Raw genomic sequence first — 23,461 nt, 5'->3', positions numbered from 1 at the left:
CAGTAGTAGTATCATAATTTTGTTTCTGCCTAAAGCACAAATAATCAAATTTTAAAGATAGGTGTAGCTGAGCTATAAATGTGGGTCCTATACAAGTAAGATTTCTTATCCTGCTGTCTTTTTTCTGTTGTTTTTAAATTATGGGCTAATTTCTCCCTATAGCCTCTGAAAGTTTTAATGGCAAAATACATATGTTCAGATCTATAACCAGTCTTTTAAGCAAGAGCTTAAAGGGATATGACAGTTTTAATGATTTTGACCCCTGCCCAAAAGTCAGGAAGATACGAGTACACTTTTTGTGCAGTATATCCACTAAAGAGCTGTTTTATTTTTGATAGGTCTAATTTCCTTAACTCCTTTGGAGCTTCCCCATGAGTTGCCTAAAAGCTTCTAGTTTGAGAAACACTGAGCTGTGGCCTCTCCAAATTACTTTTCTTTTAAAATTTTTTGAGATGATAGAAGAAAAGTTGCTATAGATTTCATAAAGTTGAAAGTAGAAATTGAATGTTTACCATTTGAGGCCACATTTCAAGAATACTGAAGAATAGAGATGGGTGTTATCTCAAGTAGACATCTCTTGAGGGAGGTTTATTGAAAAAATTAGCTGTGTCAGAAGTTTAAATTGTCTTCTTCTGGGAAGAAGTCCCAGTAATGGGTCTGTTAAGGGAGCAGAAGAGAAGATAGTGAATGTACTGCAGGATTTTGAACAGTTTTAGAAAAAAATAGGTAGGAGCTCTTGAGTTTATCTTTCTTTAGTCTCTCTACATTTCTTTTTCCCTTCTTTTTCTTTAATGTTAGTCTGTCACTGTACCTTTCTGTACTTCTGTTACTGTGTTCTTTTTGGTAGCATTATGTTTACATCTTTCATCCTATTCTTTACCCCTTCAAAGGTCTAAGGAAAAAAAACTTGTCCCCTGGTGCGGTGGAATCGGATGTAAGAGGAATAACTGGGGTTGATCTGTTTGGAACTACGGATGCAGTGGTGAAGCATGTACTGGAGGTACTTATCTCTATAGCCGGTGGCTGGATGTGGGCTCTTCTCCAGGGAAATATAACAATATGCTATTCATTTATTCATTCCTTCAACAGAGATTTATGCAGGGCTTATTAAGTGCCGGGCACTGTTTGAAGCACTGAAAATAGAATAGTGGGTGAGCCAACAGAGAAATAAAGCTTATATGCCACCTGCGGGAGAGTCATGTTACCTTAAAACCCAGGGGGGAGAGAGGGAAAAAGCTGGCATAGACTCCATCACCATCCCAAAGCAGAGCCCATTGTGAAGCCTCTTGTGGGAAAGAGGGATGGTTAATCATATTGAGAACCAGCCATGTGTAAGTAACTTGCATGCATGGTGGGAAAATAAAAAAAAACATGAGGGAAATAAACTAGATTTTTTAGAATATCTAATATTTTCAGCTATCCACTGATGGAAATACTATTAGCCTCATTTTGCAGATGAAAAATTTGAGATTTAGGGAAATTAAGTGGTTTACCAAAGTCTGTATGTATCTAGTAAATGGAAGAACTGGACTTTGAACTTGAATCTGTCTGATTCCAAAACCTGGGTGCTCTTCACCGCAGAATGAGGCCTCTCAAAAATACTGCTAATTCAAAATACCTTATCTGTTATTCTGTTACAGTACAGATTATAACTTTATATATAGGGTAAAAGATATATTAAAATCAGCAATTCTAAAACTTTGATCTGAAGACCTTTTTATACTCTTACTACTTATTGAGGACCCCAAAGAATTTTTGTTTATGTGCATTATATCTGTCATTTTTTGCCATATTTCAAATTGAAATCAAGAACTTTTAAAAACACAAACTATGTAAGGCTACAGCCCATTAGCCATCAAGGCAATGACATCATTACCTGTCATATAACCTCTGGAAAACTACACTTAGGACACAGTAAGAGTGAAAAAGGCAAACAACGTTTTAGTATTACTATGAAAATCGTTTTTGACCTTGCCAATTTCCTAAAAGAATCTTGGGGATCATCCAAGAGTTTCTTGACCACACTCTGAGAATTTCTTCCTTAAATTGTAAAATTGACGTTTATTCTGAGATGTTACTAACTAGTTGGAGAAATAAGATTTAAGTAGACAAGTAACAAAACAAGGCAATATATCCCAAATGCAAATGAAACTGAATTTGGGAGTAAAAAGATTTGGAAATTCCCATGAGACTTTAGGGATAATACTGGATAGATTGATGTGGTAACTCTCGTGTTCAAATCTTAAAGCAGCATAGTCCCTTAAGTCTTTTCACATAAGGAGTAAAAATCAGAGACGTCTTTTATAACCACTAGTTGGTCCATTGGTTTGCTTTGAGTATCAGATATAAAGAAGAATCACCTTTTTTTCCCCACAGGGTCATGATCGCGGAGTTAACTGGGCTGCCTTCCACCCCACTATGCCCCTTATTGTATCTGGGGCAGATGACCGTCAAGTGAAGATCTGGCGCATGAATGGTGAGTGAACCAGTGACAGTATCACCGTATCTAAATGTTGGCTGCTGGCCAGCAAGGTGAATTAGTTAGGCATTCTGGGCCTAGTGACCCATCTTCCTACCTTAAGTTGTTATGCTAATCCTGGGAGCATGACAGTTGCCTTACTCCCTTTTTTACCTTTGTTGGCATCCTGATTTTAAAAAGTATGGGCATAATTAAAAGTAAGAATTCATTCATTCAACAGGAATTTATTGAGTACCTGCTTTGTGCTAATCAATGTTCAAGGCTCTGAAGATGCAATCACGACTAAATCAGACAAAAGTCCTGCCATATGAAGCTTCCATTTATTCCATAGTGACAAAGCAGAGTAAGGAGATAAAGAATGACAGAGTAAAGGTGTTATAATTGAAAGGAGGGTCAGAATAAAAGAACAAATACGTAAAGATTCAGTCTTAAATGAAGCAAATTGCCTTATTAGAAAGAAGTTGGTAACTTAACATTTTGTAGTAGAACGTAGCATTTGATTAGAAGATGTCATAATTCCAAATTCCAAACTTAGAGTAGTAGTAGGGAGTTGTGGTGATTTAATTCTTTTTTTGTCCTTCAGAATCAAAGGCATGGGAGGTTGATACCTGCCGGGGCCATTACAACAATGTGTCTTGTGCTGTCTTCCACCCTCGCCAGGAGTTGATCCTTAGCAATTCTGAGGACAAGAGTATCCGAGTCTGGGATATGTCGAAGCGGTAAGGGGATTGCAGTGGTGTGTGACCAGACCCAGGGGAAAGCCCCCCTTTCTCTCTTACTGTCTTTTTAAAAATTAGATTAGAATACTTCTTTTTGTTTCTTATCATCTTCAGTATATAGAAAAATCATATTTTATGAAAGCTTGAAGGGACCTAGGGATTAGCCAACATTTACAAATTTTCCACCAAATAGAAATCTGTGTGTCTTCTTTTTCTCCTTTAAATTTAAGCATGTTCTTCCGTAGCTACAGAAATAAGAAATTTTAAATGGAAGCAGTACAGTAAAAAATTATGAGTGGGGGAAATTGTAATATTAAAGTAATAAAGTCAGTTTGAAGTTTCCTCTTTCTGTTGCTTGGAGGAATTTATCATGACTATATTTAAAATGTGCAGTTTTCTGTTTTTGATTTGAGTTTTTAATTAGCATGTTGGCCCACCACTCAATACTCTTGTATTTGATAGGCTGAAGATTCCTTGGAAATTAGTATTTTTCTTTGTGTATCTTTTACTTTCCTAGGACTGGGGTTCAGACCTTCCGCAGGGACCATGATCGTTTCTGGGTCCTAGCTGCCCACCCTAACCTTAACCTCTTTGCGGCAGGTAAGGGCCATTTCTCTTTTTTTACTTTAAAGTTTGTAAGACTTGAGAGTGATTTTCCATTAGCTTTGTCTTCAGTTTGTTGTTATATGGTAGCATCTGGGGAGGGATGGAAATTACTGTAATTTCTGCTTTCAGGGAGCTCAGTGTATAGTGGGGGAGATATACCTAAACAGTTACTGTGGGGTGATAAGTGCTATGACAGAGGTTTGTACAGAGCCATTAGGAGAGCACAGAGGAGGGCTTCTCTAAATGTGGCAGTATGATAGAGTGAGTACTGAGAAAGGATTTATAGATGTTTATTTGAATAAAGATTCCAAGCATTATGAGAAGTTAGTCAAACAAAGGATCCATTTGGGTGCCTTAACTTTGTTTTTAACCTATGTATAGAGTCCTTATCTTCGTTTGTCTCCTGTTTCCAGTTTTTTTTCTTGCTTACAGCTAATTCTTTACTCCCTTTTTCCTTGTGCCTTAGGTCATGATGGTGGCATGATTGTATTTAAACTGGAACGAGAACGGCCAGCCTATGCTGTTCACGGCAACATGCTACATTACGTCAAGGACCGATTCTTACGTCAGTTGGATTTCAACAGCTCCAAAGATGTAGCTGTGATGCAGCTGCGGAGGTAAATCAGACTTGTTTCTTCCTTGCAAACTATCTCATCTGTTACCATGATATACAATACCCACAAACTGGACTTTTGTTCTTTTAACAACACTTTGGATCTCGTCTCCTATCACAGATAGAATCCTCATTGGCTGAGCCTACTCAGTTTAAACCCCAGGAGCATAGTGGCCAGGAGGTGGGCATGAGGTGAATGGGAGTTCCTCTGTTGAGAATGCTAGAGACCCTGTGGAGAGGAAGTCATACTGCCACAGTTTGCCAGGTGTCTTGCAAACCAGAGAAAGTTTCTTGGTTGAGAGTAGCTCAACTTGGTGACAAATCACTTTGCCTTTATTTGGCATTTTTTTTCTCTAACTCTTCCTTGGTTTTCAGCAAAATGCACACAACTCTAAATCAGAATATATGTCTCTGGAAACTCTTTTAACTCTGAAGATATAATAACCTCTGGGGTGCCTGGCAAAAGGAACTATCCTCTTGGAAAGCCAGCTGCATCAGCATGCTGAAACATTCATGGTGGCAAACTTTGGCATGAGGGTTTGATAACTACCCTCCAGCATCACTACTATAAAAAGATGGGTTTATATTAACACTCCAAGGGACAGGAGAATATAGCCAGAGACAAATCACATCATGTTACTCTGTCGTGTCCACTGCAATTATGTGTAGGAATTTGTACCCAAGAATAACCAATCTCCCCCAGTATAGTGAGTGCTAACCATACCTTCTGTTGAATAATTTGACTTGTACTAGGGTTTGCTGTTTTAAAACTGTTCGCTCAAAGCTGAAATAGGGAAGTCCCTAAGCCTTAAAGGAAGGAGGAAAATAGATGCAGCATTCATTTACTTTTATTCCTGGTTATAGAAGTGATGAATATATGCGTAAAGATTGGACAAATAGGAGCTGTAGGAGTAATTCCTTTCTTCCTGCTATCCTTATGCCTCTTTGCTAAGTTCTTTTTTTTTTTTTTTTAATATATGTCTCTAGTGGTTCCAAGTTTCCAGTGTTCAACATGTCCTACAATCCAGCAGAAAATGCAGTCCTGCTGTGTACAGTAAGTAACCCTCCTAGGATCTCCTCAATTTCCCATGAATCTCTTTCTCATGCCCTTAGAGGGTCTCCAGTGGCTTCTCAGAAACTATTTAATGATCATTTTGAGAGAGCCAAAACAGTAAACAGAGATGTAGGTTTCAGTTGTCATAAAAATGTTAAGGATTTGTGTACTTATACCTTTCATTAAGGCTAACAACTTCTGAACTTAATGGAGCATCAAAATGAATGACCCAAATCACTAACGTGATTTTGAGAGAATGTTTGCAAAGGAGATGCTTACCTTGATCCCTCCATTTGAGTGACAGTAGTAGAGCTGATTTTGAGAGGGGTTCCTTTCAGTAGTGTTGCCTTCAGGGTCATCAAGTAGCCTTCATTTCTTGCCCTACAATTTAAAAAGAAAAAAAGAAATGACATTCTAATTTTAGTGCCCTGGTTGCCAAGTCAAAAGAATGAAAACCTGTCTTTCCCCATATGACTTCTGGTGTCAGATCCCAGTCCTTTTTCTATATCTAGCAGTCCCTTATTTTCCTCCTGGAAATTTTCTTTAATGTCTTTTTTTTTCCCTTCCTTCCAACAGACTTAAGGTGATGAGTGTATTCAGGTGGGGCATTGGAATATTAGGGTGTTAGTCTGTGAATTTGTGGACTAGAGAGCAGTCTTTGCTTTCATTCAAAAGACATCTACATCTTTGGAAGAAAAAAGAAAAAATGACATGAATGTTGAATTCTTTGGCAATAAACCTTATAATTTTTAGCTATAGAAACATTCAAATACCGTCTGAGTGAAGGGTGGAAAAAAGTATAGTTTCAGGTTGCTGTCTGTGGAATGGTACTATTTTCTACGTCAGAATAGACTGATATCTTGGGTGTTCTTACTAACAATTTAATTTCTCCGTTTTCTCCACAGAGAGCCAGCAATTTAGAGAATAGTACCTATGACTTGTACACTATCCCCAAGGATGCCGACTCCCAGAATCCTGATGGTAGGCATTCCCTTTGTCTCTGCTCCTAGCTCTCCTCACCCAAACCATCACTCCTCCTCAAGTTTTTCACATTCCATCCCCAGGCCATGGCCGTATCATTCATGTCTGTTGGCAGGTGCCGCTGACAATTGCATCAGAGGCGACCATGGTGTGAAATATTCATGTTCCTCCTCCATTTTATTACTCCAGCTAGATATATATATTTTATAATTTGGTTATTAGAAACTCTCCATTTTCTCTTTCAGCACAGCATGTTATCCTGGTTTATTGTCAGATGATATGACTTTCACCCCGGTAGTTTCATTTATTTAAAAATGTGGTTCCAATCTTGCAGTGTCTCACCCTGGGACTAGGGATTTATGCTCTCCCATCCATATCCAGATCCGATTTGCTTCCTTTTGCATGTCAAAAAGATGAGGCTGTTAACAGCCCCACACCCACCAGGGATCCCAGGATCCAGCTGAGTCCCCTGCCTACCTCTTCCATCACTACCATCTCCCTTGTTATGTCCTTACTATTAGAACTTGCTGACAAAACATTCTCAGAATATATTTGAGTCTCGCTTATATTCCTTTCAGTTCACCACCTCTAGTGGGTTTGTAGGTCAGAGGTTTATTTCTCAGTCCCCACCCTTACTAGCAAACTTTCATGATATTTTAGACCCCACCAATAGGTTGAGAAATATTTTGCTAGCTCTGTCCCTACTGTGGGTGACACTGTGTCATTATTGCTACTAATATGACTCACTCTCTTTTAAGTGTGACCATGGTTAGAAGAGAGAAAACCAATATGCTTTTGGTATCTATAAATCAAGTCTCCCCTGTAAATTAATCAGTCGAGCCATTTCTGACCAAATTTTGTCATTTGGTCCCTGCTTACCCATCCTCTTGCTTCTTTTCTCCATCTGTTTACAATTAATAGAGTCTAAAGTATCTTAGTTTTATTACCACTTTTATTTCCTCTTCTCCATCTTTTGAGGGTGATAATAATTAGTAAAGGAATAAAGGTGCAGCCCAATGATAGGAAGCATAGAGGAAGAGAAAGAGTAAAAGCTTGGATAGTGTAGTTCTCTGGCCCCTGGGAAATGGAAGTGTTGGTTGTGATAATAATTTTTTAGATTGCCTGACACCCTGGTTGTCAGAGAAGTACAAAGCAATGCTGACCAACACATTCTATCCAGTTTCCTGCTAATGCTAATAGATAAAAGAGTATTTCATTTCATCTTTTTGTGTATCACCTTTGAAGTTTCCCAGAGTGTGGAATGCCCAGTCAGAATTCTAATTAGCCAGTGAAATGTTTGGGAATTGAAAAACATTTTGTAACTTTCTTCCTGGTATTAAGAATGATTGATTGACATTTATGGAGCAACAGCTTGGTGCTAAATACTTCCCAGCATAGAGCTGCCTGTCAAGATTTAGTTGGGAGCGCTTTGCCCCACCCTGCTCTACTAGGGGGTCTGCATTTGCATGTTAAAAGCAGCAGAGCAGCTGTGTCCTGGAGAGGAGGCTCTGTCTCCACTCCAGCTTGTTGAGATAGCAGGTCCTAGACACTCACAGGCTGCTAACTATGTGCCGCAGCTTGGCCAGTGAGGCCCTGCTCGTTAGCTTGATGGAGTGTGCTGTCTCCCAAGATGGGCGGTCCTTCTGCCAGTATATAGTGTTGGCTGAAATGCAGTCACTTGGCCTAGAGAAAAGAGGCTTGGCAAGGGTGGAGGCTGGAGTTTGGAGGGGAACTAGTGAGGAAAAGTCACTGACAATAGCCTCAGGTTATGGCTGAATTAGTTAGGAAGCAGCTGAACTGGCAAAGCCAATATGGCAGCCAGCAAGACTGGCAGCTTCATGGCACCTGACTCTGTCACCTGCCAGTAGCTTACCACATGCTTCTGCCCTTTGGTTTTGTTCTTCTCAGCTCCTGAAGGGAAACGATCCTCAGGCCTGACAGCTGTTTGGGTTGCTCGAAATCGGTTTGCTGTCCTAGATCGGATGCATTCGGTGAGTTAAGACTAAAAGGGAAGTTAATTTGCGGAGTGTGGCGACAGGGGCCTATGTATCGCAGAATAAAGAGCATTTTTTCCTTACTGTCTCCTGGGCGCTGTGATCCTCCTATATTGATTGGCTCTACCTCGATCTTTAGCCCTCCTCCAAACCCCTTGGGGAAAGAAGGCCTTAAAATCAATTTGATTGGGTCAATGATCACTGTGGCTCTGGGCTTAAGAACCAATATAAAATCACTCTTACAACATTGTAAAATGACTATAACTCAATAAAAAAATGTTTAAAAAAAATCACTCTTGACAACACAGGAGTCAAAGTACATCAAATTTGAAGTAGGTGGGGTAGATCCCCTTCCTTATCGTACTACCTCCATTGGTACTTAAAATGTAATGGATGCTAAAAAAGATAAGCAAAACTCTCAAGAAAATATTTAACAAAAGTTTAAGCCCCGTAAACGCTGTTTCCTCTCTCTTGTTGATTGAGGAATTCAGACTTTAGTTGGACTTCTCAGGGTATTTCAATTGAAAAAATAAAATAAAGAGCTGTCAAGACTGTTGGACAGGATCTTAGTTGGAGTGGTCTGCATAGAGTGGTGATTGACCTGGACAGACAGGAAAAAAATACTTCGTTTATCAAAGCTGAGGAACATCGTGAGCTGTCATCATCTTACATACACATACTTCTCTTAACTCCACCTTTTATACTCATTTCAGCTTCTGATCAAGAATCTGAAGAATGAGATCACCAAAAAAGTACAGGTGCCCAACTGTGATGAGATCTTTTACGCTGGCACAGGCAACCTCCTGCTTCGAGACGCAGAATCCATCACACTCTTTGATGTACAGCAGAAGCGGTAACATGTCAGATGCCCTGACGCAGACAGGCAAATAGTGGGGGGGAGGGGACATCTTTAACGGGACCTTTTTTTTCCCCACGTGAGTTTGCTCTGTGGCTTGGCCACTTCTTACTATAACTCCCAAGACTCTTTCTAGCCACTTTTTTCCTCTGTGATCACTCTCCATTCTGTACATATACACTAACACTACAACAAGGGGCTTGTTTATTTGTTTTTAGAGCATTTATCTGAGCAAAGAATGCTCTTGGGACTTAGAATGGTAGGGACACAGAAATGAATAACATAGTTCCTATACTTAAAGGAGCTTACAGTCCAGTGGGAAAGCAGACGTACCTAAATCCCAAATAATGCATGGGAATGAGGGGCAGGGAGAGGATAGTACGCAATGTGAGCCAAAATGCTTAAGTCATTGAACTGTGATACAGAAAATATTTATTTGGTATTATTTTAAGAAATTGGGGTTTACATTAATTTGGAGAGGAAAAGGAGGTAGGTCATAACCTGGGATGGGGAATCAGATCCACCCACATTTGCCCTTCTCTCTCTATCCCAGGACTCTGGCTTCTGTGAAGATTTCCAAGGTGAAATATGTTATCTGGTCAGCAGACATGTCCCATGTAGCACTACTGGCCAAACATGGTAAGTCTTTATTATATCCACCCTGATTTAGAGACCAGCCCCTCCCTCCCTATCCCTGCCAGTCTACTTCACTCACCCTGTCCAGCAGAGCACTCATGTCCTTTGCCTCTTACAGCCATTGTGATCTGTAACCGCAAACTGGAGGCACTATGTAACATTCATGAGAACATTCGTGTCAAGAGTGGGGCCTGGGATGAGAGTGGGGTATTTATCTATACCACAAGCAACCACATCAAATATGCTGTCACCACTGGGTAAGTTAATTATCTGAGATACAGAATGAGAGAAGGTGGCTTCTTGAAATCACTGTCCTGTCTCAGGAGATAGAACTGAAGTCCTCCTTGAACTGTCTTCATGGAAAAACTTTGTATGGCATATATGTGCTAGGGGCATCAGAACATTCTTTTTTCAGCTCCTTTAAAATTGTGCAATATGACACAAATACAGAAATTTACATAGATTATAAATATATGGAATCGCAAATAGTTGTATAGTGAGCATCTGTGTAACTGCCACCGAAGTCAAGAAATAGAACAGTTCTGACACCCCAGAAGTCCTTTGCCATGTGGTCCCTGTTGATCACAACTCCCCTCTCTTCCCCACCCAAAGATAACATTCATTTCTTCCTTGCTTTTCTTTGCAATTTTACCACCCAGTGTGTCTTAAAATAATGATTTAATTTTGCCTGGTTTTGAACTTCATATAAGTTAAATCATGCTGAATATATTATTTCATATTTTGCTTATTTTGCTCAGTATATTGTTTGTAAGATTCATCCATGTTTGTTTATTTTCATTGTTGTATAATATTATATTATATGAATATACCACAGTTTATCAGTTCTATTCTAGAGATAGTTGGGTGATTTCTAGGTTTTGGCTATTATGAACAATGTTCTTTTAAACTTTCTTTTTACGTGTATTCTGGTCCATATGCACATACTTTTCTCTGGGTGTCTACCCAGAGCAGAATTGCTGGATCATAAAGCTTGCTTATCTTCACATTTGCTAGATAATGTGAAAAACTGCTTTTCAAAGTGGTTTTACCAATTTGTGTGCCCATCAGCATTGTATGAAAGTTTCCTTGCTTGTTATCCTGGCCCAAACTTGCTTTTGTCACTTATTTTTATCTGGTGGGTATGGCTGTATCTCATTGTAATTTTAGTTTGCTATTCTGTGTTTCCCAATGAGACTGGATGACTTTTTATTTAGCCTCCCATCAGGACTTCCTCTTCTATGAATTCTGTTCAAGTCTTTTATTCATTTTTTTAATGAGTTATCTTTGTTCTTTCGTAGTTCTTTATATATTTGAATATCAGTCTTTAGTCAGGGCTGTGTGTTGCAAGTATTAATATTTCCTCTCATTCTATAGTATTTTTTGAGTCTCTTTTGATATCCTTTAATGAACAGAGGTTCTTAATTTAATACAGTTGAATTTATGAATCTTATCCTTTATAGATATCAAGTTTTATGTCCTATTTAAGAAATCTTTATTGACTCCAAGATCATCAAGATATTCTTTTATATTCTCTTATAGTTTTGCCTTTATCTCAGCCTATAATCTACTTGAAGTTGATTTTTGTGTGTGGTGTGAGATATAGTAGGCTCAGTTTCACTTTTGCCATCAGGGCACTGGGATAGTTGTCCCAACATCAATTTGTTGTTTAAAAAACCAGCCTTTCCCCATGTTCTGCAGAGCCATCTTGTCATATATAAATCATGTTTACAAAAATGCGAGGATCTGTTTTCTGTGGTCTTTTGTCCATCTCCAATCTAATTCTACCCTGTCTTAAGTACTATAGTTTTGTAAGTCTTTACCTCTGGTAAAGCAAGTTCACAAATCCTTCCCTCTTTGTTTCATTATTATCTTTTCAAGTTATTAGGCTATTTTCAAACTAATTTTGCCTTAAGGCAAATTTTCGAATAATTTTTTGCCTTAAAAAAAGTATAAATTTTAGAATCAGCTTGTGAGATTCCATGCAAAATTAAAAAAACAAAACAAAACCCTACTGTGATTTCAGTTGGGATTACATTGAATCTGTCTGTGATTTGGGGCATAATCATCATTTTTGCAATATTAAATTTCCTAATTTGTGAACATGGTATAGTAGCTTTTCATTTTTTTTAGGTCTTTTGAAACATCTTTCAATAAAGTTTTATAATTTCCTCCATAGAGATCTTGCATTTTCTTTGGTTAGAGTTATTCTTAGACACTTGATAGTTTTTAATGTTATTTATAAATGGATAGTATCTATTTAAACATTTAAGTTTCTAATTTTTGCTGTTATTTAGAAATACAGTTAAGTTTTTAAATGATCTTATTTCACAGACGTGCTAGACTCTTAATAATTCTATTAATTTATTTGGATTTTCTTTACAAATATTCATAGCATCTGTGGCTAATGACAATTTTGTTTCTTTTTTCCAGCACTTACATTTTTATATGTTTTTCTTGTCTTAGTGTGCTGACCAGGATCTCCAGCACAATGTTAAATAAACATGGTGATAGCAAACTTTCTTGTCTTGTTTCCAGTTCACAGGGTGACCTTTCAGTAAGCTTGCTGTAGCTTTTTTTATAGATACCCTTTATCTATTGAATTTCTTTGCTATGTCTCAAATGAATTTTGAATTTTATTAAACACCTTTTCTGCATGTCTTGAGGTAGTTATGCAGTTTTCCTCCTTTTGTTGCTTAATGTAGTGAATTAAATGGATTCTTTTTTACATGTTAGACCAGCATTGTATTCCTGATACAAATCTAGCTTGATCATGATGTTTCAGCCTTTTCAAATATTGCCACTTTCAGTTTGCTAATATTTTGTTTAGGATTTTTCTTTCTGGCCTTGTCAGGTTTTGGTATTGAAGTTGTGCTTATTTTATAAAATAAGCAAAATTATATACTTTCTTCTGTTCTCTCAGTGAGTTTACATAGGATTAAAATTAATTCTTTGAATTAGGTTGAATTTGCCAGTGGAGTCATCCAGGCCTGAGGCCTTCTTTGTAGGATTTGAAAATCTGATTTGGTTAATTTTATGTGACAATTATAGGACTATAGGGGTTTTCTATTTCTTTTTAGTCAAGTTTAGTAAATTTTACTTTTCTGGGAATTTGATCATTTTAAAAAAGTTTATGCATATCCTCATTCTGTAAAATCTGCAGTGATACACCTCCTTTCTCATTCCTGTTACTGCCATTTTCTCTTTTTTCCCTTAATTAGCTTCATGAGGGGTTTATCAGCTTTTTCCTTTATTGAACTTCTCTGTTGTATTTTTGTTTCCTATTTCTTAATTTCTACTACTGGCTTTATTATTTCCTTCTAAGTACATTCTTTGTTTTAACTTTTAAAAGAATAATAAAATTTTTGAGATGGATGCTTGTTAGTTTTTAGTCTTTCTCAATATCATTCACACAGAGTTCATTAATTTTCAGTACTTCTTCTAATATAGTATATGCACTTAATGCTAAAAATTATCCGAGTGTTGTGTTAGCTATACCCATAAGTTTTAATTTGTAAACTTTTCGTTTTCATTCAGCTTAAAATATATGCTTTGCGTTATTTTTTTGTGTGCCAGAAGTCTCCACATCTTCCTCTCTTCTACTTCACTTATAGCTTAGAAGGAAGGATTTAACTGTTCATAGAGGCCTAGTGATTATATATCAGAACTTAAGATTTAACTTTTAGATCTGGTTCTGATAGCTATATTTGTTAGAGCCTAGAAAGATCATACCGTCTGCCCCATCTTTTCCTGCTTCATACAAGAGAATAAAATAAGTAAATCTGACATTTAATTCTGCTCTTTTTTGAATCACTTCCCATCTATACTATTGTTCAAATGCCACTTGACAAAAGGGTAATGAGAAAATAAAAGGCTGTGTCCTAGGCTTGTTTCATTTCTTTACAGGCTGAATTCCAACCCCCACCACTTGCTGAAAGTTGTGCTCTCTCTTATTCTTAGAGACTACGGGATCATCCGAACTCTAGATTTACCCATCTATGTCACACGGGTGAAAGGCAACAATGTATATTGCCTAGACAGGGAGTGCCGTCCTCGGGTGCTCACCATTGATCCCACGGAATTCAAGTTCAAGTTGGCCCTGATCAACAGAAAATACGACGAGGTATGAAATGAAGAAGCATACTAGTAGTATTGAAAGGGGTAGCGCTCCTTTTTTCCTATAAGTGATCTCTGTTTCCTGCCCTACTTCACCCCAAATGTCTAGGTACTACACATGGTGAGGAATGCCAAACTAGTAGGCCAGTCTATCATTGCTTATCTCCAGAAGAAGGGATATCCTGAAGTGGCACTGCATTTTGTCAAGGATGAGAAGACTCGCTTTAGTCTGGCACTGGAGTGTGGAAACATTGAGGTAAGAAAAATATGGTCTTAAGCCCCATATCATTGTAGAGAAGGTGAGAGGGTTAGGGTGGCACTGGGAAGACATTGTTCTGGGCTTGCTTCTTCAGCCAGTATAATGGGATTTAGGATCTTTTTAGTTGTTAGATTGAGCCATCTTCCTGTTGGTATTTGCCTGACTCTATTGTTTCCTGTCTCTGCCTCCCCAACAGCATTTCCACTGTTGTTGTCATTCTGAGTCTGAATTCAGTAACTTTTAGAACAGAAGCAAGATAGCATGGAATTTGAAAGATCTCATTATTTCCTTGACATTTGACTTGCTGACTGGCTGCTTAGTTGAAGGATACTTATGTAATGTTAAGGCCTAGAGTCTACAGGCATTATTTTTAAATGGAAAGAGGGCTTAGGATAATTGACTTTCCAGTTCTGGACTTCTTTATTTTTTATTACTTCAAGGAGTTCCTGTGGCTCTTCAAACCTGGCAATAAGGTAGCTGAGCAAGAATTGGCCTATAGAATCAGCAACTGCTGGAAGATGATTTTGTTGTAAAAGTAAATTTCTGAGGAGAAGAATAATATGATGTAATTCTTCTATCCATGGATCCAAAAGGATCCTATTTGTTGATGGAATTTTCAATGAATTAGACTGAAAGCAAAGCTCGGAGGATTAAAAGTATCTAGAGTTCCTTGGGAGATATATTTAGAGATAGTTATTTTATCTGTAGTCCCTGGTTTTGAGTCATGGTAACCTCCAGCTTGTTAACTCTGACCCTGGGGATTCTTTAGATTGCTCTGGAAGCAGCCAAAGCACTGGATGACAAAAACTGCTGGGAAAAGTTGGGAGAAGTGGCTCTGTTACAGGGGAACCACCAGATTGTGGAAATGTGTTATCAGCGCACCAAAAACTTTGACAAACTTTCCTTCTTATACCTAATCACTGGCAACCTAGAGAAACTTCGCAAGATGATGAAGATTGGTAAGACCTCAGAAACTGAGGGTGGGAAGAGGGGTTCTTGGGGGAAGGAAGAAGGCAAATAGAAGCAAGAGAGAACTTAAGAGAGAAGACCTAACTTGGGGTCTCTTGTTGACTTGGTGCAGCTGAGATCCGAAAGGACATGAGTGGCCATTATCAGAATGCTCTATACTTGGGAGACGTGTCAGAGCGGGTGCGGATCCTGAAGAACTGTGGGCAGAGTGAGTATCCAGCATTCAACAACTCCTCTGGGGCCTTAGGAAGCATTTTCTCTTTGTGGTGAGTTATTCATGAATAGCGGTGAGGGATTTCCCTTCGTTGCACATTTTTTCAGAAGAGATAGCATGCTCCTACCATGTGCAGAAGACTTTCTTCAAAGCCAAATAGAGGAAATACAGTCTCATTATGCACTCTTAGGAAAATAGTCAATCTCATGGGGGAAATAGGTTTTAAAATGTCATAGAGCAGATACCTAGTAAGTGTAATTGGTTGGATGCCATTAGAATTTTATTCTTTTACTTCAGGTGTGGAGGTTTCACTCATTTACTTATTCATTTTATATTTAAGGGATATTTTTTGAGAACCCACCATATACTGAGCATTACAGTCGCACTTGAGTTACGTTAGGGAATAAGAAAGGTGAAAGATGTGGTTTGGACCCAGTGCTAGCAGTGAAGGGGTGAGCAGTGGTCAGATTTGGCTTTTTTTTTAAAGGTTGAAACAACATAACTTGTGGAAGGACTGGATAGGGGATGTGAAAGAGAGGAGTCAGGGATGATTTCAAGGTTCTTGTTAACACTAGTGGTATAGATCTTAAGGATAAGCAACTGACTTCATTATTTATTACTGTATAACAAATGACCCCAAAACTTAATAGTTTAAAACAACAAACATTGATGATCTCAGTTTGTGGCATGACTTAGCTGGGTCCCTCTGGCTTAGTGTCTCTCATGAGGCTGCAATCAGGGTGTTGGCCAAGGCTGGCTGCAGACATCTCAAGGCTCAGGCGGGGGAGGATCTACTCCCACGTTCAGTATGTAGCGATGGGGCGTCCTCGAGTCCTCACTGGCTATTAGTTTTCTGCCAGGTAGGCTTTTCCATAAGGCCAGTTCACAGTATGGCAATTGGTTTCCCTTAGGGTAAGTGAGGGTACCCAAGGTGGATGCCACAGTCTTTATATCATAATCTCTGAAGTACCATCCTGTCACTTCTCCCACATACTGTTCATTAGAAGCGAGTCAGTAAGTCCAGCCCACACTTAAGGGAAGGGGATCATGCAAGTACTTGACTACTAGGAGGCAGGACGTCTTGGAGCTGCCTGTCACGGCAGTATTCACTTGGAAACACACCTATACCAAAAAGCTGTTTTCTCCACAGAGTCACTGGCATATCTCACAGCTGCTACCCATGGCTTAGATGAGGAAGCTGAGAGCCTGAAGGAGACATTTGACCCAGAGAAGGAGACAGTGAGTATTTACATAAGTGTCTATGATAACAGGATTAACTCTAAGATCTTGGGATGATTTAAACCTGTTTAAATGTCACTCTCCCACAAGTTACCGGGAGAGGCAGAGAAACAAATGAGATCAAAGGAGGCTCCATAACCTTTCCTACATGATTCCTGAGAGCTGTTTGCTTTTATCCTTCTACCTTTCAGATCCCAGACATTGATCCTAATGCCAAGCTGCTTCAGCCGCCTGCACCTATCATGCCGTTGGATACCAACTGGCCCTTATTGACTGTGTCCAAAGGGTTCTTTGAAGGCTCTATGGCCAGCAAGGGTAAGTGCCCACTTCTCCCATAGTGTTTTGTTGTGTGCTTGTTTAGTGAGGAACTGTCCTAGAGAGTACTGTTAGCTCTTCTGTCTTTTTGGTCTGTTCTTTTTTCTGTGTAAAGCCTCATGGAGCACTGAAATGCCAGTCAGAGTTAAGGGTACAGTCTTTTAAAAATTAAATGAAAGCATTGTGAGATCATTAAAATTTGGAAATGGTTGGGGAGGGAGAAATGTCTCTTAGTCCATGCCTCTAACAACCACTGTTAACATTTTGGTGTATTTCCTTAGGTTTTACCATACATGTAGTCATGCTGTCCATTCTGTACTTTATCATTCATGACACACAATCTTAAGATACAAACTCAGCTACCTCAAATACTGGCTACCACACCCACTCTTGTCCTCCTCCTGACTTTTTATGTATGTTTACTAGTTCATTTCTCCCTACTAAAAGCCTTAACAGACCCTTGAGCATTTTGTACCCAGCCTTGCTTTTTCCTCCATCTCTTCTCATTTAGCCTTTGTCTTCATGTCCTGTATACACTGAAGTGGTGGTAACTTAGCAAAGATCTCAGCAAGAAATTGTAAGAGTTAGCACCAAGGCTGGTTAGTAAAAAATTGCTTAAGAGGAAGTTTTTGGTAGCAGGAAGGCCAGTTGTTTCCATCTCTCTTCTGTTCCCTCTCTTGGTGAAATGCTACTGCAAGTTAGCATAACATATAAACCACAAAAATGAATAATAAACCAAAGGTGTAAGTGGACAGAACCTTGGGACCTGTTTGTGTAAGGGTGCAGCTTGCCTGCAGAGGAGGCCATAGCTCAGACTTAGCAGCTATACCAGCTCCTTTCTGTTCCTTCCCTCTGTAGGGAAGGGAGGAGCACTGGCTGCTGACATTGACATTGACACTGTTGGTACTGAGGGCTGGGGAGAGGATGCGGAGCTGCAGCTGGATGAAGGTAAGAATGCTGTTCTTGGACTGTTCTGGGTAGATGGGCTCCCTGGATTGGGACTGGGTTTTGGGGCAGTTCTGCAGGGTTCTGGACCGTGAGGCCAACAAGGATCCCAACATTTTGCTTCTCTTGGCTAAAATTGTGTCACTTCACAAATCTATTTTGAGCCTGGATTTTCCCTACAGATGGATTTGTGGAAGCTACAGAAGGTTTGGGGGATGATGCTCTTGGCAAGGGACAAGAAGAAGGAGGTGGCTGGGATGTGGAAGAAGATCTGGAGCTCCCTCCTGAGCTGGTATGTGGAATTCTCACCCTTGAAAGGTTCTCTCCATTTCTCCTTGTGGAAGCCAGTGGCCTTATGGCCTCCCCAACCCCTGTCCTGAGATCCTTAAAAGGGTGGGGGATCTGGATCATCCTAATCCAATGTTTATCTCCCATTTGAAAGACAGAAGAATAAAATAATTAGGGTTGTGCCAGTGGCAGCTTATGAAAAGGCAGCAAGCTTTTAAGTCTGATTTGGAGCTTTTGGTATATTGTTTTGTTACTGATGAAGCTGTTCCTGTTTTGAGTCTTCTTCCACAGCAGAGGCTGGGAATGAGGTACGGGTTGTGTTTAGATTTATCAGTATACAGTGCTTGCATGGCTAAAAACATGACTCACTTTTTGTTCTTCCCCTAGGATCTACCCCCTGGGGCAGCTGGTGGGGCTGAGGATGGGTTCTTTGTGCCCCCCACCAAGGGAACCAGCCCAACTCAGGTAAGCAGGGAAATGGAGCCCTGTACAGAGGATGAGTGTTTCTGAGCTGGCTGTGCTTGACTAATGTGTAAAGAATATCGCTATCTTTCTATCACAGAGTGAGATCATTTGGGAAGAGAAAGGGCAAAATTTACTTGTCTTGGATTTTCCATTTCTTGTTAGATCTGGTGCAATAACTCTCAGCTTCCAGTCGATCACATCTTGGCAGGCTCTTTTGAAACAGCCATGCGGGTAAGTCTCAAACTAACCTTGGCTCTTGTTGAGTGTGCCTTGCCCAGGGCCCCAGGGAGACTGTTGACTCGTCTTAACTAAAGGGAAATTATTATACTCACCAGGGCAGAAGTGTATATTTATCATGGAAGCCCTTGGTCTTGCGTAAGGAAACTTGCCTCATAAGGCCTTCCTCTTACCTGGTTTCCATTTGGCTTAGTAATCTCTTAAGGTGGATTCTTCCAGCCATCTTCCACCCATTTATAGCCTTTCTGATTCACATCAGTGAAGTCAACACCCCTTCACAAGCAGGTGTATGGTTTGAACACTAAGCTATGTGTTATAATAATAACAATAATAACCGCAGCTGCAACAACCGATAACGTTCAGTGTTGACTGAGTGCCAGGCACTGTCATAAATGCTTTATGGGTATTATTAAATGAGGTAGATCCTATAATTAAATAGTTTACTGATGAGGAAACAACTACAGAGACGTTAAGTACCTTGCCCAAGGTTTAAAGTGTCAGGGCCAAAATCCTTATGTTTTTTTCCTCTTGTGCCCTTGTGTTCCAGCTCCTTCATGACCAAGTAGGGGTAACCCAGTTTGGCCCCTACAAGCAACTGTTCCTGCAGACCTATGCCCGAGGCCGTACCACCTATCAGGCTCTGCCCTGCCTGCCCTCCATGTATGGCTACCCTAATCGCAATTGGTAAGGCCTCTTGCTCCTGGCTTCTGTCTGTTCCAACTTGGGGTAGATATTTCAGATGGTAGTCTCAGGGGCAGTCAAAATTGTCCCAGAGTTGAGGTTTCCTAGTGGAAAAGATCTTTGGCTTGCCACTCTGTGAGGTTTGGTTTACACCTGCTGCATCCTGTTCCCTAGCTTCTTTCACAGTAGGATGTTGTGATCATGTTGCCAGAAAAAGAAGTTGAGTCCTAGTGAGCTCCTGATCATCCTGTCTTCTTCCTGCTTTTCTCTTTCCAGGAAAGATGCAGGGCTGAAGAATGGTGTGCCAGCTGTGGGCCTGAAGCTTAATGACCTCATCCAGCGACTGCAACTGTGCTACCAGCTCACCACAGTTGGCAAGTTTGAGGAGGCTGTGGAAAAATTCCGTTCCATTTTGCTCAGTGTGCCACTTCTTGTTGTGGACAATAAACAGGAGATTGCGGAGGTAAGAGTGGTTGAGCTGCTTGTCCTAGTGCCGGGCACCCCCACATTGTTGCCTCTGTCCCGTGACCTTCTTTTGCCCCTTCTCTCCAGGCCCAGCAGCTCATCACCATTTGCCGTGAGTACATTGTGGGTTTGTCCATGGAGATAGAAAGGAAGAAGCTGCCCAAAGACACTCTAGAACAGCAGAAGCGCATCTGTGAGGTAAGACCTCTGGGCCTCTGAGTGGTACAGAGGCATCTTCCCCTTCCCCTTCTGTTAGGTCTGAACTCTTTAGGTCTCAGTTTGTGGAGTAAGAGAACTTTGGGCCCATTTCTATGAGGAGAGGATGTATTTCTCCACCCTCCTTCTTCATACCCATCAGACCTCCATACCCAGGAGGCAGAAGACTTCTCTGCTTTTCGCCAGTCCTATTTTTATTTGGTTGTTTTGTTTTTAATGCATGTGTGACAGCTTTTAAATGTCCTATCCCAGCTTTAGCATCAGCCTGGCATGTGTTCCTCTTTCTGTCCACCAGATGGCAGCCTACTTCACCCACTCAAACCTGCAGCCAGTGCACATGATCCTGGTGCTGCGTACAGCCCTCAACCTCTTCTTCAAGCTCAAGAACTTTAAGACCGCTGCCACCTTTGCTCGGCGACTGTTGGAACTTGGGCCCAAACCAGAGGTGGCTCAACAGGTAGATGGAAACTCCTTCAGTGAGCATAGGGGAACCAGATCTGCTCTTACATGGAGGGAGTCAAAGACAAAGGTCCTTGCATCTGGAACAAAGCGCTGTATAACATTAAGCAACAGAAAGAGCCAACAAAATGCCATCCTCTGTTTGTTTACTGGCATCGGGGCCTCCTTTTGTTCCTGGAAACTGAACTAGTAACTTACTTACACATGGCACCTGTTGAGAGTGACCGGCAACCTCGAATAGCTCCACTGTACCTGAAAATAACCCCAGTCCTGGTCTTAAGATCTAGATATCCCCTTACCACCACTACTAGCCTCCCTATACATGCCCCATTACTTGTGTTCTCCAGCAGCATTCTATTTGGGCAGTGAAAGCCAGTTTTAACCCTTTCAGGCTTAACCCTGAGAATTCCCAGACTTAGCGGAGGAGTATGGGTCTAGATCCACGGAGCCACTTCGGGACAGAGAAGGAGAAAGCCTGGTAGAACAGGAGTGGCGATTGTTATCCCTTCACATGCGACCTGTACAAAGGACATACTATGTATTCACTCAGTACAATTGCATCTTGCATCAAAGAAACCACTAAGCCATGGTGATGAGATCATTTGAGATGTTCAGCTTTCAGTCCTGTTAAAGAAAATACTCCTTCCTTCCCTTAGACCCGTAAAATCCTGTCTGCCTGTGAGAAGAACCCCACAGATGCCTACCAACTCAATTATGACATGCACAACCCTTTTGACATCTGCGCTGCATCTTATCGGCCCATTTACCGTGGAAAGCCAGTGGAGAAATGTCCACTCAGCGGAGCCTGCTATTCCCCTGAGTTCAGGGGTCAAATCTGCAAGGTCACCACAGTAAGTACTGTCCTTGAGAAATCCATCTAGAATACTGAGGGAAGGGGAAAGAGAAAGAAGCATGTTGGTCCTTGTTGTCACCTGTACTTCCCCTTGCTCCTTGAGGCAGTGATAGTGGAGAAAGCTAGAGCTTCTCCCCACCACTCTTTACCAGTCAGTAACAGTAACAGAGCACTGTACTGTGCTCACTGAGGAGCAGAGAAAGTAGGCTTTTCTAGGCTTCTCACACTCACAAATCCCTAACTTTTTCCTGTTTCTTCTTCCACAGGTGACAGAGATTGGCAAAGATGTGATTGGTTTAAGGATCAGTCCTCTGCAGTTTCGCTAAGGCCCCCTTTGTGTGTGCAGGGTCAGTCACCATATTTTCCCCCAGAGAGTTAGTCTTTGTATCCTGTGTGTGCAGGGTCAGTCACCATATTTTCCCCCAGAGAGTTAGTCTTCCTCACCTATCCTTCATATTATTGATGTTTAGCTCTCCTGCCCTAAAACCTAATGTCCCTTTCTCTCCGTCTATGGATAAATGTCAGAATGTCAAAACTTGACCTTTTTTGCCTCTAAAGACCTCTCATCTTCTCAAGGTGACTGTAGTTGTGGTCACAATTGGCCTTGCCTTTCCAGCTTAGATCTTTCAAGGAAGAAATGATAAATGTTTGTGATGAATATTTGTGTAGTAAATTCCTTCAGTATTTATCCTTTCCCTCCCTACCACCTTTGTGTCCTTTTTCTAGAAAGGAGCAAGATACAATAAATAAGATAGCACCTTTCACTCAGTCATAGCAAGCTCTTAACCATCCCCATTTTCCTTGGGCATTTAAACTCCTAGACAGATATCCTCTGTGTGCCCAGAAACTTAAAGTCTGAGAAGAAACTAGGTGGTTTTCCAGAGATGCACATCACTTTTTATTGATTTGTTCTTTTCAGTGATTTTTCATGTATTTTGTTTCTCATACTAAATAAAGTAAATTTCTACAAGAGTTTTGTGGCTTGCCGTCTGTCTCCTGGACACTCTCATGTTCCTGCTTATTCCATGTAGCTGCCCCATCAGAACAGTTATGTTTTCTTCAGTAATTATTTTTAATTGCAGAAGTAATAAACATCAGTTGTGTTTTTTCAGAAGTACATATTTTCCATAGGATATAATAAACTGTTGTGAGAATGGTAGAAAGCAAGTAGTTCCCCTATTCCATTACTGACTGAAGACTTCCATCTGTTGCTACTTGTAGCCAATATTCATTGCACCTCCCATGTACCTGGTACTGTGTTCTGGTTCTGTTAATGATATATATATACATGATTAATTAGTAAGTTGTATGTTATTATTATAGTGCAATTATTATAGTGGCAATACATTTTTTAAAGTACTTAAAATATGTACTTTTTTCATTTTAAATTCCTGTTTTCAATAAGCAATACATTCATACAGTTCAGAAATCAGTAAATGTAAAAAGCTATACTGTAATGTCTTTCTCCCACCCCTTTTCTCAGCCACCCAGTTCCTATTGTCTTCCCCAAAACAGGTAACTGCCATTGTTGACTTCTTTAAATCCTGCCAGAGATTTTCTTATGTATATACAAGCAGATTTGTTCTTCCCTATCCTTGTTATACCTAAATTGAAGCATTCTATTTTATGATTTTGCATCATGATAGTTACATCATTTTACACATTCTAGAGATTTTTCCATATCAGTATATTAGAGACCTTCACTCTTTTTTTTACTTCTCTGCATATGTATCATTGTATGATTTAATATAAATTATTTAAGTAATTCTCAATTGAATCATCTTATTGATGGCTATTTGCATTAT

General features: G+C 40.0%; 1 protein-coding gene across 2 annotated transcripts in view; it reads left to right on the top strand.

The window, feature by feature from the left end:
* COPA (COPI coat complex subunit alpha) overlaps positions 1–22,628 on the top strand; it is a 38,604-nt gene extending 15,976 nt beyond the window's left edge. The window contains exons 7-33 of one of the 2 annotated variants that reach the window (XM_010955642.3): positions 891–1,000; positions 2,377–2,476; positions 3,063–3,198; positions 3,716–3,798; positions 4,271–4,421; positions 5,405–5,471; positions 6,377–6,452; positions 8,361–8,443; positions 9,160–9,299; positions 9,856–9,941; positions 10,057–10,195; positions 13,896–14,058; positions 14,161–14,307; positions 15,080–15,269; positions 15,392–15,487; positions 16,644–16,732; positions 16,924–17,047; positions 17,906–17,995; positions 18,175–18,284; positions 18,668–18,745; positions 18,908–18,976; positions 19,530–19,666; positions 19,940–20,126; positions 20,216–20,326; positions 20,640–20,801; positions 21,460–21,654; positions 21,923–22,628. In XM_010955642.3, the coding sequence (XP_010953944.1) occupies positions 891–1,000; positions 2,377–2,476; positions 3,063–3,198; positions 3,716–3,798; positions 4,271–4,421; positions 5,405–5,471; positions 6,377–6,452; positions 8,361–8,443; positions 9,160–9,299; positions 9,856–9,941; positions 10,057–10,195; positions 13,896–14,058; positions 14,161–14,307; positions 15,080–15,269; positions 15,392–15,487; positions 16,644–16,732; positions 16,924–17,047; positions 17,906–17,995; positions 18,175–18,284; positions 18,668–18,745; positions 18,908–18,976; positions 19,530–19,666; positions 19,940–20,126; positions 20,216–20,326; positions 20,640–20,801; positions 21,460–21,654; positions 21,923–21,982 (3,179 nt within the window). In that variant the 3' untranslated portion in view covers positions 21,983–22,628. Of the gene's footprint in view, positions 1–890; positions 1,001–2,376; positions 2,477–3,062; positions 3,199–3,715; positions 3,799–4,270; positions 4,422–5,404; positions 5,472–6,376; positions 6,453–8,360; positions 8,444–9,159; positions 9,300–9,855; positions 9,942–10,029; positions 10,196–13,895; positions 14,059–14,160; positions 14,308–15,079; positions 15,270–15,391; positions 15,488–16,643; positions 16,733–16,923; positions 17,048–17,905; positions 17,996–18,174; positions 18,285–18,667; positions 18,746–18,907; positions 18,977–19,529; positions 19,667–19,939; positions 20,127–20,215; positions 20,327–20,639; positions 20,802–21,459; positions 21,655–21,922 lie in introns of both variants that reach the window. The other variant, XM_010955640.3, reaches the window with a different exon arrangement.
* The last annotated feature ends 833 nt before the right edge of the window (positions 22,629–23,461 follow it).

This window comes from Camelus bactrianus, chromosome 21 (genome assembly GCF_048773025.1).
Source record: "Camelus bactrianus isolate YW-2024 breed Bactrian camel chromosome 21, ASM4877302v1, whole genome shotgun sequence".
In the NCBI taxonomy this organism is placed as follows: Eukaryota; Metazoa; Chordata; class Mammalia; order Artiodactyla; family Camelidae; genus Camelus; species Camelus bactrianus.
The sequence above is the reverse complement of the archived record's forward strand: the minus strand, read 5'-3'. Positions and strand labels throughout refer to the sequence as shown.